The sequence below is a fragment of the Chlorocebus sabaeus genome, chromosome 21 (assembly GCF_047675955.1).
Source record: "Chlorocebus sabaeus isolate Y175 chromosome 21, mChlSab1.0.hap1, whole genome shotgun sequence".
Taxonomy (NCBI): domain Eukaryota; kingdom Metazoa; phylum Chordata; class Mammalia; order Primates; family Cercopithecidae; genus Chlorocebus; species Chlorocebus sabaeus.
In genome coordinates this window covers 106920580-106937188 of record NC_132924.1, presented here as the reverse complement: position 1 = coordinate 106937188, position 16609 = coordinate 106920580, and the positions used below count along the sequence as shown (strand labels likewise).

General features: G+C 38.9%; 1 protein-coding gene across 1 annotated transcript in view; it reads right to left on the bottom strand.

Moving 5' to 3' along the window:
• The window catches only part of EXOC4 (exocyst complex component 4), an 818776-nt gene that overhangs the window by 127366 nt on the left and 674801 nt on the right, over window positions 1-16609 (bottom strand). The window contains exon 14 of the mRNA XM_007982965.3: window positions 2207-2385. Coding sequence (XP_007981156.3) covers window positions 2207-2385 — 179 coding nt within the window. The remainder of the gene's footprint in view (window positions 1-2206; window positions 2386-16609) is intronic.

The window sequence follows — 16609 nt, the reverse complement described above, 5'->3', positions numbered from 1 at the left end:
CTCAGTGGCTTGCTACAGAGGTTATATACTATCTTGCTTTGTGAAGCCCTTTTAGAATGGGCAGAATAGAAATCTAGAATGCTGTGTCATTAGAAACAAGAGATTGTAGCATTAAATATTAGATGCTAATGACATACTAAATGACAGCACTCCTTCCAAACATTACTAAATAAACTACCTAAGCAGCTCTGTATTTCCAAGTCAAAGAAAACCAGGAAAAGAGGCAAGTGGCCCCTTTTTTAGAGCTGTTCATTTTGCAACTAGCAAAGAAAAATTAGTTCTTTCTGACTTTTTCTAGAGGGGAGAAGGGAGCAGAGTGGGTTTGGCAGATAAAATGGATAATTTAAACTGCTGCTTGTAATAGAACTGCCTGATACTATGGGATTATAAACTTAAAGGGGCCTTTAAGGATACATCCGTATGTAGAATCTGGTCAAAAGTAATACTGTGCCCAAACTATCCTTAATTGGTAGACACATTTTCTATTCTTATAGATTTCTGAGAATAAACTTGTATAATTTTGTCATCAGATAAAAAGCAGTCTTTTAGAGTTGGGCATGGTGATGCATGCTTGTAGTCCCAGCTATTTGGGAGGCTGAGATGGGAGGATCACCTAAGGCCAGAAGTTCAAGACTAGCCTGGGTAATATAGCAAGACTGTCTCAAAAATAAGTAGTATTTTCAATAAAAGACATAAGAATAAAAGTATAAATATACAGTAATATTTTAAGAAGATTTCTAGTGCAGATTCTATGATCTCCCTCCAAAGCCCACAGATTCAGTGCCTTCCTCCCACCCCGCATTGGCCCTTGGGATAGGCAGAGAATCAGCATGAGGCCATACAAGCAGTGAGCACTTAAGGGGCTCCTTAGACTCCGAGAGGATAAGAGAATAATTCACCCTGTGAATTTAATCCACACCTTTCTATCTCTAGGCTGGAAACAAGGCTAATCAAGTAATAATACCTTCTCAAATGACGGTGATTTAAAAAAAACTCACTCTGCTGTGCACAGTGCAAATAATGTTTTCTTTCTAATAATTGTCTAATAGCCCTAATATTAAATTCACAGGTGATTTTGCTTCCTTCTCCTTCCTGTTGTTTTTTGGCTTTTTCTATCCTGTTTCTATCTCTCCATTCATGCATCTAAATCTGCCTTTTGGGCTGGATTTGGTTGGATTACATACTTGTAATCCCAGCACTTTGGGAGGCCAAGGCAGGTGGATCGCTTGAGCCCAGGAGTTTGAGACCAGCCTGGCCAACATGGCGAAACCCCATCTCTACTAAAAACACAAAGCCAGGTGTGGTGGTGCACACTTGTAATCCCAGCTACTCAGGAAGCTGAAGCATGAGAATCGCTTGACCCCAGAAGGCAGATGTTGCTGTGAGCTGAGATTGTGCCACTGCACTCCAGCCTGGGCGACAGAGTGAGACTGTCTCAATAAATAAATAATAAATCTGCCTTTTCCTTTATGCCTTCTTCATATCATGTTTTCTTTGTCTCTATTTTAATTGTGTTATACATACTCCTGAAGTAATGCTTTAAGTACAATTGTATAGCTATTAAAGTTTATGTGCCCTAAAGTTTTCAAATCATTTTTTTCAAATCATTTTTCTCTAAGTCATTGGTCCTTGACAGAAAAAGAGGTTCCCCTAATTTCATGTTCTGTTCCTTAATTTCCTTGAAATCTGTAATTGCTATCTCTCAGCCATCTTTTTTTCCAGAATAATTGTTGTCTTCATTGACTCTATTTTCTAGCACCTTAATCACTTCTATGACTCCAATAAAAAAATTAGCTTTATGCCAAGTAAAATGAGAATGTCAGCTGTGCACACAGCCCTGAGCTCTGAGACAGTTTCTGCCCTTGAGAAGTTGCTGTAAGGAGGAAAAAAGGTATTGCTTTCTGTTCTTGAGACATAGTGGCTCAATCCTAGATGAACTGATGTTTCTAAGGCTATGTTAATATCAAGCTATGTTAACATGGGCCTTTCTTGGCTTCCCACATTCCACACAGGGAAACCAAGATTAGTTCCTTTCCCATTATCACAAAGTACGAGAGGTGCAACACAAGCAGAATTCTAACCAGGATCTTCTGACAACTTGAGATGCGCCCCGACATGGTGACCAGTGTATACTCTCATTTTTCAATGAACGCATTCAGTCTAGTTCCTCAACTGTCCCCACAACAGCTTCCTACTAGATACTTACTCTGGGATGTAGAAAGATTGGAGAAAGCTGACTTTGTTCGACTTGCCAACCATTCCAGGCTTTCATGCATGTTGGCCAAGGCTTTGAGGTCACTGACGTCTCGAAGGATGTCTTGTGGAGGGATTAATTTATCACCCAGGTTTCCAATAAGAACTTCAGACTCCTTGCCAAAAGCTGCCCTGAAAAGCAAATTGGAAACACACTTCATATATATAGCATGGGAAAGGTAGGACCAGGCAACACTGTTTCAGGCACACCTAGCACAAGGACTGACATGATCACTATTTTACTGCGTGCTCTTTTTCCTAGGTTTCACTTTGTGAGACAACTATCACATGCTGGCTTAACCTGATTCTGGTAGGGGAAAAGTTCTTAGAAGAAGAAGTAAGTGACTCCAATGATTGTGCCTTCAACAGGGACGAGCATGGGCCTGATTTCTACAGTGATGGCTCCTGGGGATGGCATCTATACTGCTCTCCTGTAGGTGTTTTCCTTGCCTCTTCTCATGCTATAGAAGTTGGTAAACAGCTTAGGGTGTTAAATATGTACATGGTTTAAAGTTTATTGTAGTGAAAATAAAACCACCAAGTTAATCTGACACCTAGAAAATATTGAATAATATTCAAAAGCAAAGACCCAGCCTCTTTAAAAGAGTAGGTTACAACTGAGATGGATGACAGGCTTCATTTATTCATTTACTAAGTTGTTCTAAAAAGGATCCAACACACATAAAGTATAAGTATTAAGGCATTTAGCATTTGGAAAGAGACACCAATTAAAAAAAGTAAATGCTGGGATCCTTTTACTGACTGGAAAAATATAATCGAGTGGGTTGCATGCAGAGCCCGATGTCTCCAAAACGTTTTGCAGGGTCAGGGAGGGGTTGAAAAATCAAGTTATAGGGGTTACAAAGGATGAAGCTGGAAGGGGCCTGAGATCACAGAGCTCAGCCACTGCGGAGATGAAGAACTGGAGGCTCCGACAGTTAACTGTTCTGCCTACATGACACATGAGTGGCAAAGCTGGGACTCAGGCTGCCTAATTTCCACAGCTCTCTTTCCTTTTAAAAATGAAAAGGGCTAAAATTAGAAAAGATGACTGAGGGCTGGGCACAGTGGCTCATGTCTGTAATCCTAGCACTTTGGGAGGCCAGGGCAGGCGGATTACCAGAGCTCAGGAGTTCCAGACCAGCCTGGGCAACAACAGTGAAACCCCGTCTCCACTAAAATGCAAAAAATTAGCCAGTTGTGCCGGCGTGCACCTGTAGTCCCAGCTACTCGGGAGGCTGAGGCAGGAGAATTGCTTGAACCTGGGAGGCAGAGGTTGCAGTGAGCTGAGATCGTGCCACTGCACTTCAGCCTGACCAACAAAGCATGAGACTCTGTCTCCAAAAAAAAAAAAAAAAAACTGAGAATGTTAGGGGAAAAAATCAAGAAAGTTACACACAGGTGGGTAAGCAAAGCTGATGCTGGAGGAGGTTGAAATAGGCACCTGGAGAGTTTTCTGTAAGACCCAAGGCTTTTAAAATCTAACACACCTTAAGTGAGAAGAAGCAAGGGCTTAATTTAACTAGAACAAGTCAAATTAAGTTTCGAGCATGCAGTGATTAATAAAAATGGTTGACACATAGTCAGAAAGATGCTTAATTGACACACAGGCGTTTAGCGCCCAGCACTACAGCAGATGCCCAATGTTGAAAGAAACAACTGCTGTGAATCAAATGGTTATCTAAAATGTTTATAGTGAGTCACAACTAGCCTCCTTATTTTAGCCGAGGGTTATCTTTTCTAAAGGAAACGCCACAGTTGATGTTGAGGCAATGAAGGGCAGTGAACCCAGTACATGGAATGTGGGTGTGCACCAATCTGATCTAAGGGGTGTGGAAAAGGTCTTGGGGTGGGGCCCCGAACTCTGCATTTCTAACTGATTTCCAGGTGAGGCCCAGGCTGCTTGTCTGAAAAGTGTTTTCCTTGAGTGGCAAGGGTGGGACACAGACTTCAAAGCGAGATAAACCCAGGTTTGAATATTGAATCTGCCACTTGCTTATTGTGTGACACTCCTTAACTCCAAGCATTCTTATCCAGGGGTAAAAGAACTGACCTGATATGAAGGAATGTGAGGATTAAATGTGACTTTTAAAGCTTTTCATTGGGAAAATTTCAATAATTATAAAAGTAGAAAGAAGAGTATAACAACCCCCCCATGTAACTGTCTTCCAGCTTCAACTATTAGCAACTCATGCAAGTCTTATTCCATTTATCCTTATTTACGCCTCCCCATCACCACTGTAGAAAATTTTAAAGCAAATCATTCAGGTGATGCTTTTACGTGCATAACACAGTGCAAACAGTTTTTACCTGGTAAAAACTACTGTTGTTATTATTATTCTCAGGTCTGTTGAGATGGCTAGTTTATTTAGTGGGATGATGAATGAATTTAAGTAGATGAGAGTGAGCAGGAGGAAATATGTTACATATCAAGGGCGAGTTTTACAAATACCAACCACAGCGTCTTATAGTCCCGACTTTCATCAGAATTTTCAAGATGTTAATTATTGTGACAGAAGCCATTAGCTGCCTACCCAGTATCTATTATCCCATGTGTTCTTGGTAAAAGTACCCTGATGTTGTTGGGGTCAGCAATGTGCCCAACTTAAGGTGAAACAAAACAAAAAACCCCAGTAAATTTTCCTGCCCTTCTTGCAGATGCGGTGGCCAGTGAGATGTAAACTGAAATCAGTAGAGGGGCTTCAAGGAAGCTCTCTTAAGCAATCTTAGTTAGCAGAGACCTCTTTTGCCTTCTCTCTTTCTGGAATGAAGCCACGGCAACTGGGGCTGCAGCAGCTCTTCTCAAACATCAGGTGACCTTGAGTATGGAAGCCAGTGCTGAGCATAATGGAGCCCAAAGACAGTGGGGCAATGGTACACTGATGCCTTCATGGGGCACCAGTGCAGACCCAGACAATAAAAATGCTTTTGAGCTTCATGTCATAGCAGAGAAAAATGAAACCCTACTTGTTTAAGCCACTGCTATTTCAAGTTTCTGTTAGTAGCTGCTAAATGCAATTTCTAGCTGACTCATTTATCTAATTAGCATACGAGATGTCATCCCAAGGAAGCTTTCTCTGAATTTGGATAGCTCTAAAATCCACTTACTAGGAAAAGCAAAACAATGTCTCCTCCGTGATTTGAGCCCAGAAGACATTTATAGTATTTCCCTTGGCTGTCACTCAGTCAGGTTGTAAATATTTAGTTTTCTTAATCTGCCCTTATATATCAACTCTTCGAGCCCCTTAATCATCTGTGATAGGTGTAACACAAAATATGCCTCTGAGCTGGGTGGTGAAAAAGCAACAGGGGGGGCAAATGGCTTTGAAAACCAGGCTTGGAGCTATTTTTATGCATATTAGGTATAGCCCTAGGTGGAATGTGACAATCAAGACAAATGTATTTATGTAAGAAGTCTAATCTGCTTGAGTGGGGATCTTGGGCCCTGGGCATGTTTGCCGTGTGCTGCCAGGGCTTGATGCCTATCCCATTTCCCTCTGGCTCACTGAGATTTGCTTAACCTCCTCAGACAGAAGAGCAATAGACTGAGAAAAATACAAACTGCCTCATGTTGAATACATAGCAGACATCTCATTTGACAGGAATCCATAATCACCCCCTAACAACCTGAAAAGAGCACAGAAACCATGACACAGAGAATAAGTGATTGACAGCTATAACCATTTCACACAAAAAATCATTCCTTCGAGGATTTGTGTGTGTCAAAGAGCTTGGTGGAAGGTTTTTATGTGTTAGAATAACCTTAAAGGGATGGCTTTAGCTGTCTGACTACAGATTTTTTTCCCACACCCTCTGATTTATTAAATTATCATCTATCTATACTATGGAAAACCATGAAGTCATTAGGAATTATGTATACAAAAAACTTGATAACATAGAAAACTGGTGTAGCTTACTTTTCATTATGATGTGCAGTTGTGTAAAATAAACTTACACAACTGTAGGTACTGTATGATATTAAGAAAATAAATACATGAACCAAAAAAAGGTTGGATGTCTATATGCTAAAATGTCAACTGCAGAAATGTATCATGCTTTTCTATACTGTCCATATGTTCTTCAGAAAAGCAAGTTCACGCTTTAGTGAACAGAAAAATGGAACATCTCACTACATATGAGAGAACTTTCAAATGGGCATGTCAGGAATCCCAGCACATAAAACTGGAGGACACGGGTATTAGTTACTTGTGCCAAGGTGGGAGGCAGTGGGCCCACTGGCCTGAAGCTGGTCTGGACTGGTGCCTCCAGGCTTGCAGAAGACACAGTCACTTGCCCCCTGCAGAAGACCTCACAGCCAGAATGACTGCTGCCTGGCAACTGGACAGTATTATTTCCGCTTTACGTACCCCTCATCTTCTGCTTATTATGATAACACATTATTTAATGAAGACACTATGTATTTTTGAGTGAAAGCGGCAGCAAATTAACATTGTCTTCAGAAGGTGAAGTAACAGAAACTCAGAGGCAACAGGCACTCAGCAATTGATCAAAATGATGCGACACAGCAGGAGCGGGAATCAGAACTCAAACCATGAGTGTTTGGGTACTGGATCCCATCTCAGGACTTGCCTTCCAAATCCATTGGCCAACAGGCTCACATAGAAGCCTATGAAACTAAAGAAGAATGTTAAACCTGTTAAGTTTAATTTTTACCACACAATTATTTATAACCTTTAAAGAGCTCTGACGAGAATTCATTTAAGATAATTTTGCCAGGAGTGTTAAACCCATTTAACTTAATTTTACCACACAATTACAATCTTTAAAAAGGTCTATCTGACAAGAATTCATTTAAGGAAATTTTGCCACAGATGCTCAAAATTGTCTCCATTTAGTCTTTAAAGAATTCTGTTATCTACTGAAAGGAAAGCGAAAAAGAAAAAAAAAATCTGCGCTTTCAGCAGACCTGATGCAATTATGAACAAAACATCACAAATGGTTTCAGGGATTGGTCTGCAGACCTGTGCTGTATCTGATCACATTTACACACACACACACACACACACACACTCACACACACACTCAGGCCCGTCTCTCTTTCTCCTGGCCATGTTCCCCAAATCTTTCATTGCCATTTCCTATCGCTGAGCCCAGACCTGAGATAACTGCCCCAAGAGCCTAGGAAATGCTGCCTGCAAAGTCAGTTCCCCTGTGACAAGGAACAGAGCAGGGGAAAGGCCAGGACAGACTCAAATGACCAAGCCTACTGACAACAGTGGTAATTTGTTACAAGGCCGCAACATAAAACTAATACATACGGTAATGATATGGGTACATAAGAGAATGTCTTTGTTCTTGGGAAATGCAGGCTAAAGAGTTCAAGAATAAAGGTCATTATGTCTGTAGCCTACTTTTGAATGGTTTGGCAAGGAAGTGTGTGTATGTATTTGGAGAGAGCATACAGTGAGTATAGCAAGATGTCAGTGGTCAGGAAATCTCAGTCAGTATATGGTACATATGCTTTCACTGCACTGTTAACTTTTCTGTGGGTTTACTGTTTTTCAAATTTCTAAAATAACAACAAAGAGTTAAGCTCAGGGAACAAATAAGAAGTGAGAAAAAGCATTTCTTGTTGGGCTTTTCAAAATCAGTATCTCTCCTACTCCTGTCCAAAATAGTTCCTAAGATGGTGAACTCCTGGGAATCACTTCCTACATAGATCCCTTGACAGTGCTCTTTAAGTTTCTTCCCAGCGTGCCGAGTTTCTGGAAATGAAGGTTTTATACAAAATATAACATGTACGATGAGAAGTTAATGCACCAATTACAAACTTAAGCAATATTACGAAAGCAATCAGAATCCCTGCAAAGTGTCTCTGCCGTTTTAATTTCAGATCTGGAGAGAGAAAATTTAGAATGACAGTCAGTTACGTTTTGACATGTTCAATCCAGGAACACATAAATGCATGGTTTCTTCTGTCAGTCTATCTTTCTGTCCTTGTGTAAGTATTTTTGAGTGTTTATGTGTTGTGTTCTCAAGGGTGAGCACAGAAAAACTATTATGCATAATTTAGTCTCTTCTAGAAGAAGCAAGGTTAGAGTGATCAAAGCTATGGCAGAGGCAAAGGTCTAGAGAGTAAATTGCAGACACCATTCTGCTAAGGCAGCTTTGCCACCATGCAGGCTCCCAGTCTAAAAGAAAGATACAAACGTATCATCCTTATGGAGGCTAGATTGGTAGCAAAACACCAGGATTCCAACAGCTTCTCCAATTAGAGGCCAAGATCTTAATCACAGGTCCAGGTGTGTGATAAGTCCAAATGCATTAGTATGAGAGACTTACTACGTTTTAAAAAAACCTGTTCCTATTTGACTCAGATCTATATAATGTGTATGAGAAGAAATTCTTTAAAATTTCTCTATAATTATACTTTTAGTTTAAGTTACAGTTTTTCTTTCCTAGCAGCATAACTGTTGTTCTTTTGCCTATATTATTAAAATATATTCTATACATTAAATAGATAACTTTTTGATTTCTGAGTAATTTTCAATTGCCAATATAAAACTGCAGCTCAGAATTTGGGCAAACAATTAAGTCTTTGTACTCCATATTCTGAGATTCCTCCTATACTATCCTTTCTCTTATTTGAATCCATTACTTATACATCAAGTAGCACATGAATACAGACATACATTCATTCAACAAGTATTTATTGAGCCACTCCTGTGTGACTCATTTGATGCCTGTCATTAAACACTTAAATTCTAGAACAATAAAACTGGCTAGGCACTCTGGTCATTAACCTTACATCTTTGATATCAGTGTTGAATCCTGAGTTTATCTAAGAACTGGATCCTTCAAAAGCAATTACAGGCAGCTTTTGGTTGTATGATACTGTTTTTCTGGAAACCTCATTGGAAAATAGTGATTATCAAAAAATGGACACAATTTTCTTCTAAAACAGCTTTACAATGGGAGGTTCTGTTTCTGAGACATCAAATAAATGACGAATGTTTGGGAAAAAAAAAAAACAAAACGCCATAAATGTAAACTAGAACCCAAAGTAGTAACTAAAAATAGTACGATTATATTCAAAGTTCCACAAAATGGGTAGAAATACATTAGGTGATTACACAAGGGGTTCCAACTTACTCTGAAGCATAAATATCTGACTTAAAAACATAGCTTTACAGGATGTTAAATATGACCTAATAAGCTAGTTAAAACAAATAAATACACATAAACACATACACACACACAAACATCACTTAAAAAAAAACAGCCAGTAAGTTGGAGACTCACAGGTTGTCGTTTACAGAGGAAGAGCTGGAGGTGCAGAGGAGGAAGGGACACACGGGGAGTTAGCGGCACAGGGGGTCAGGAACCCCAGGCTCAGTCTCAGCGTTTCTCCACGTTTTGTATCCCCGTTTTTGGTACCAAGCAGAAGAGTACACTGATGTATCAGTGGGTAAAGACAGTGAAAAAATTCCGTGAAAACTGATACTAGAAACTAAGCAAAAAGCTAACTGTAAAGCAGCATGTAGTACTTTGATGCTGACAGCACCAGCTCAGAGTTATGATATGTAGACTTGGAACACAATTGCATGGAAATGCTCTACGAGCTTGGAAAAAGAATGCATCTTTCTTTAGCTAAGACACTCAAATAAGCTTGGCCACTAGCTTTGCTTCATAGAAATTGTCAAGCAACACTAGGTATAAACAATTAGGTTCATGTTTTTTCTTTAGGTGCTAGGACTTCTGTAGGTATGCAGTTTTTCTGCCAGGAGTCACTGTATAATATGCATTATACAGTGCATAATTATAACAATAACTTTCCACAAAGAATTCCTGAACTTCAAAATAAATTACCAGGTGATAGGAGTAAAATAACCAATAATCACTTATTATAAGTTGAACACATAATTCTCTGGTTTTTCTACTACTGAGAATGAGTATGGGTTTAAAAGCCATACTTTATATAGCATTGAACTCCTTCCCCTGAGGATACCAGCTTATTGACTGTCTTGGTTATCTGTCAAATTGCCATATGATTTCCTCTTGAAGAACTGATATCTGTTCAGAGCAGAGATATTAAACAATTGACCTCAGGCAAATGCAACGAGGTATCAGGTAAGGTTTCTTTTCTCTTGGAACAGAGAAGAGAAGGGATGAGGAATGAGTAGGGGATTGGGTTTTAGGAGGAAGGAAGAGAGAGATGTGAACCTTGGCAGGGGCAAAATGAGATACACACTGATACAACGAAGGGAGCAGTAGACATGGGCCTACTTGAAGGTGAAGGGTAGAAGGAGGGTTAGAATCAAAACACTACCCATAGGGTACTATGTTTCTTAACTGGGTGATAAAATATTCTGTACGCTAAATCCCCATGACACGCAATTTACCCATGTAACAAACCTGCATACATATCCCTGAATCTAAAACAAAAGTTGGAAAGAAAAAAAAAAGAGATACTATACAGAAGAGTAAATGCTTTGTGTAAAATTGGCAAAAAAGTGAAAATGGCTTAAGATGATCCATTTTTTCTCTGGGATAGAAGTGTTAGAACAACAATGTATTTGGGAGCAGCAGGGAACTATCAGAGCAGTCACAGGGTTTGAGGATGTGTGGAGAATTATTTTTAAAGCAAATAACAATTCTAAACCAAAGGAATAATTACCCATGGTTAAATAACCTGCATGAATCAGTAGTGACTCCACTGTCCTACCACTCCCCAGTCTCAGTCTTGTGCCCCAGAAACAACCACATATAACTGTTTAAAAAGGTACTACTGTAACCGGGCATGGTGGCTCACACCTACAATCCCAGCATGTTGGCAGGCCAAGGCGGATGGATCACGAGGTCAGGAGTTCAAGATCAGCCTGGTCAATATGGTGAAACCCCATCACTACTAAAAATACAAAACTTAGCCGGGCATGGTGATGAGTGCTTGTAGTCCCAGTGACTTGGGAGACTGAGGCAGAAGAATCGCTTGAACCCGGGAGGCAAAGGTTGCAGTGAGCCAATTGCGCCAATGCACTCCAGCCTAAGCAACAGATGGAGATGCTTTCTCAAAAAAAAAAAAAAAGGTACTGCTCTTTCTAAAATTCTTCCAGTGACTTTCGCCATCTCTCTGAAGAATCTGTTGAAACAGCTACTTGTTGATGTTAATTTTAGACATTGTGTTCTGACCTCTTGCTTGATGGATGGGTGAGGACCACCTTCCCTGAGCTCCAATTCCATCCCCTTTGTCTTTCTAATGTAGTTATAGTATGCTTTTTAGTTCTCTGGCCTCTTCTGTGGAGGTTTATCCATATTTTTCCCTCCAGCAGTAGTACTCACCACACTATTAAGGGTCTGCTTACTTGTTTGACTCACCCACAGACTGGGAGCGAGGGGAGCAGGGTGGAATGTGGAACAGGAGGAGGGTTTCTGGGAGGAGATGCTGGAGGAGTTGATACCGGAGCTGAATCTTGATGGCAAAGGTGAGTATGAAAGAGGATGGTGGACTAGGAAGTGGAAACAATTCAACAAGGAGAGAAAGACAGATGTGAGGAGGTAAATGGTCCTTCACCCCCTGGCAGGGAATTTCAGCTTGCAGCAGAGAACAGGCATCAGCAGAGACAGAGCGGGGCAAAGCCTACAGCAGGCACGGGCTTTTGGTAGTGCTTCTAGACCGTCTCACCACTTGCCCTTGTCTTGGGAACACTTCTGCCTGCAACCTACCCAAGGCTTGATCACAGGCATCCTGCCACCACCACAACGGCACAGGTGACCACTGCAGCCTGTCTTTCTCAAGGGCTAAGTGGGACTACCTTGGGAGAATTGCATTTTTTTTCTTTTATTAAGCCTCAAATGAAAGAGGAATGGAATTAAATGTCCACTTTAATGGAAAAAAATTAAATAATTATATCTGAAATTAAATAAAAAATGAAATGTAGAAAATAAATGAGTAACACTTTAATGATACTAACAGATAATTATAATTCTCAAATAATTGTCCAAATACACTAGCATTAATGTGATGTGTAGGGGAGATTTTACATTTTGTTTTTTTCCATTTACTGCCACTCTTATGCTAACAAGAATGGTATCATTTTCATATAATAACAGAATGCCTAATTCAATCATCTTGAACATTAATTGATATGTTTGCAGCTGAGTCTCCAGTTAATGACCTGTCTTTTTTGTTTAGTTTTGAGATTTAAGCCAGCTTCTCATCCAGACTTGCCTGGCAGCATCCTATATCCATCTATGACCTTCACCTCATTTAACTGCGGCAAAGAAAATATTTTAGTAAAGCATTTTCTACTCTTGCACTTATTTAATATATTCATGTTTTCTGATTTGTCTTTCCTTTTATAATTATATTTTAAAAGTTATATTAAGCATCCAGATATAATGAAATAAATGTCTCCAATTTATGAACATAAATATGAACATTTTGTTCAAGACAGCTAAAGTCTTTTTTTTCCTGCTTCACTCCTTTCACTTACTCCTTCAAACTTATCTAAAGATTCTTTGGTAGTTATAGTTAGCTGGAACCTTTTAACAGCTGTGGCTTGTATTACGTTGAGAACCTTTCAAATTTCCAACAGGAACTTTTCTGAGAATCATTTGCGCTCTACTTTATTCATATAATTTCCTCATCTAAACACATTCCTAGCCCTGCTAGAGTTCTGCTTCTCTTAGAATTGTGTAATCCGAATTGGATGAAAAAATTGAAGAGGTATAAAGAACTACTAAGGACAAAACCAAAACAAACTAGTTAATGATGGTGTTGAGGACCAGAACGTAGGCCAGTGACTTTCCAAAGGGAATTTCTTACTATGCATGTAACTTTTAGAGAGTTCACTGAAGCCTGAGGCCTCCTCATTTTTTTTTTTTTTGTTTTTTTGTTTTTACATTTTATTCCTTTCATTTGAGGAGTAGCCGATCCTTCTCATTCATTCAACATTTACTGAGGACCTATGGTATGAGGACCTATGCTAAGAGGATTCCACAGAAGAAAAGTAAAAGTGCAAACCTGCTTTCTGCTTTTATTCCTTTTTCACTGAACACTTAACATATGACTCACGTCAAATAATAACTTAAGATCAACCGTCTTGCTTGCTGGAAACGAATATTTTGCTGTTAATCATGTTGACTTCCTAATTTCATAAAACCCCAAAAGGTAGTCATAATAAACATACCACTCATCTGATTCTCCAGACAAAATAGAAAACTTATTTTCTGAATAACTCAATAACTACAAATAGCTACAAAATGTCCTTTAGTCTCTCTTCCCTATTCAGGACTGCATCACCCTCCACCCAAAACCTATGTAATTTATTTTATTTCATTTTTTATATTTCATTCCCCCATCTTCTTTTCAACAATGATTATTATTTTTTCTTTGCATTGATTAGTCAGACATATAACTCAAAGGAAAATAAGACAAGCAGTTTTAAAGCACCTAGATTCAATATATTGATTTTCCTCCAAATACAGCTGGATGTTCTGTTTAACAACCTGTTATTGTAAGGGAGAGAACCTATAACAATATAATACATTATAATACATTAGGTAACAATATGATACATTAGGTATAATATAATGAATACCAATGAAAACGAAATCTAGAGTCAAAATGCTTATACGATAAAATGTCTGTGACATTAGCATAAAATGATTCAACTATCAGTCAGGATTATGATGTTCAATGAAAACGAAGGGATAATTCAAATGTCAAAATCCGCAAATTCCTGATCCATTTTTAGGCTGCTCGGTCATAGTGTGGTGGCTCTGGAAGTCAGATTGCCTAGAGTCAAATTCTAGCTCCGTCACTGAGTGGCTGTGTGAATCTGGGGAAGTCATTTACTTCTTTTGCACCTCAGTTTCCTCATATGTTGAGCAGGAACAATAATTCCTGAAACTTTGTACTGCTGCTGTACAGTGCCAGGCACTGACAACTCTTATTGGTGTGACTGCTGGAATAGACTGAACAATCTTAATTCTTTTTTTTTTTTTTTTTTTTTTTGGAGACAGAGTCTTGCTCTGTCGCCTAGGCTGGAGTACAGTGGCCCAATCTCAGCTCACTGCAACTTCCGTCTTTTGAGTTCAAGCAATTCTCCTGCCTCAGCCTCCTGAGTAGCTGGGATTACAGGCATGTGCTACTACTCCCAGCTAAGTTTTTTTTTCTATTTTGGTAGAGATGGGGTTTCACCATGTTGGTCAGGCTGGTCTCGAACTCCTGACCTCGTGATCCATCCACCTCAGCCTCCCAAAGTGCTGGGATTACAGGCACAATCTTAATTATTTATTGTGCATCTTTCAAGACTAATCTGTAGGTTTTATATATTGCTTGACTTTTAGCACCTGAAAATTCTGCTTATCACACCTATTCACTTAAGGATTTTCAAACCCGGCTCTAGAGAACTTCTTCTTTCATTCAGGGTACGAATGAAATGGGGGTAACAATTTGCGGGGACGGGGCGGCTGCCGTTTTTCTAATACACATGGCCTCCCTAGCTCCTTCCCTGTCCCCTTTGCTCTCCCCAACACCTTATCCCTTCTGTTAATTACATCTCCAGAAAGCAGGAATGCCTTTTACCAGCAGATACTCACTGATCTCAAAAGGATAAATATATACATATATATGGCAGGTGCAAAGACAATGGGCTAGAAAGCCTGCTTTCAGCTTCTTTGGGAATAAAAGGATATTTGCTATTTTCCTTTTTTCTATGAAAGCCCTTGCTTGACCTATTTTTCCTCCCTCCATTCAAAGTTAAGCCTGAAAATAATACATTTTATTTTTTAGTTAAAAAACAAGACTAGAAAAGAGCCTCGTTTAGTAATGAAGGGAACATAACCTTTATTCAATGCAAAGGGCACTGGATTCTATATTCATCTATGTGCCAAGCAGCCCTCTGAGCTTTAAAAACTAATTATAGGGGGAAATTGTGACTTTTCAGTCTTTTTGGCTCATGCCATATTCTATGGTACTCTAAAGTGCTAAATCAAGGCACTCTGTCAAGTCTACCACATTGGAATATCAATGAAGAGTGTCCTCTTCTAGTTACCTTTGCTTTAAACTTCTAATTGGGATAGAGAATGTGACAGGTTAAAAGGAAAGAGTCAATCATATACCAAATAGACCTAAAAGTTACTTTTCTTTTGTTAAGGCAGATATAGTTTGTTTTTCAAGTCATGTCTATAAGCAAAAGCATGGATAAATCCTATAGGCATAATGTTGAACAAAATAAATCAGATGCTATAATTAAATTTATATAAAATTAAAAGACAAGTAAATCTAAACTATGGTGATGAAAGTCAGACTAGTGGTTACTTTGAGAGCAGGACTTTTGGGGATACTAGAAAAATTGTATATTTTGATCTGGGATGGTATATAATAAGATATTACATTTAGTTATACACTTAAGATTACACTTTACTTCATGTATTAAGAAATATACATTTAGTTTGTTTTGCCTTCAGATTTAAGATGGAAAGTGATATAACTCAGTGAGCAAAACAAGAATAAAGAAAGCCAGGACCTTGATTCTAGCTTTTCTAAATCAGACGCATGAGGTGGTAAAAACTCATTTCTTTGGATCAGTATTCTCTTTTCTGGAATAAGGCTGGAAAGCATTCCCTTCAATTTAAGCTACTGAAGATACCTAATAAGATTGATGGAAAATCCCATTGCTAAGCATCAAATACAATTAAGGAGTTACACAAAAATAGGCTGAGGGACAAGAAGAAGAAGATATTTAGTCATTTAAAATAATCTGCAAAGTTGGGGAAACTGCTTGTAGTGTAACTATTAAGGGTGATAGCTGTAGTTAGATGAGTATGCTTACAGAGAACGAGTGGGGACGTGTTCACCCAGGTGTCTTCAAAATCTGGCAGTGGGAAAATATTATGGCAATACTGTGAAAGAGTGGAGCCTTGTGGCTTGACTTCTGTCCTAAGGTCAGTTTAATTATTTCTACTCAGGGCTCTAACGATCTCTCAATCATTCTTTACCTGTCTTGATAGAAAAAAACCCTCAAGTTACTCTCTACACTATAGTCATGACAACATGATGCAAATGAAGGGAAGAGAACAGGTAGAGGAAATAAAAATGTAAGAGCTTATCATTTATATCAGATGTAGGGGGAAAATACGTTCAGCACAATGAAGGTTTTAGAAGAAAACATCTCTGTGACTTTGGTATATAATAGATTTCTTAAATAGGATTCAAAATATCCTGTCCAGAAATAATAACAAATTCAATTTATTAAAACTTTAAAAAGTCTGTTTAGTAAAAGACACCATTAAGAGAGTAAAAACGGCAACCTGTACAGTGGGAGAAGATCTGTTGGTCGGTCGATCTATCTATCTATCTCAAATATGTTACATCCAGAAATGCAAAGAA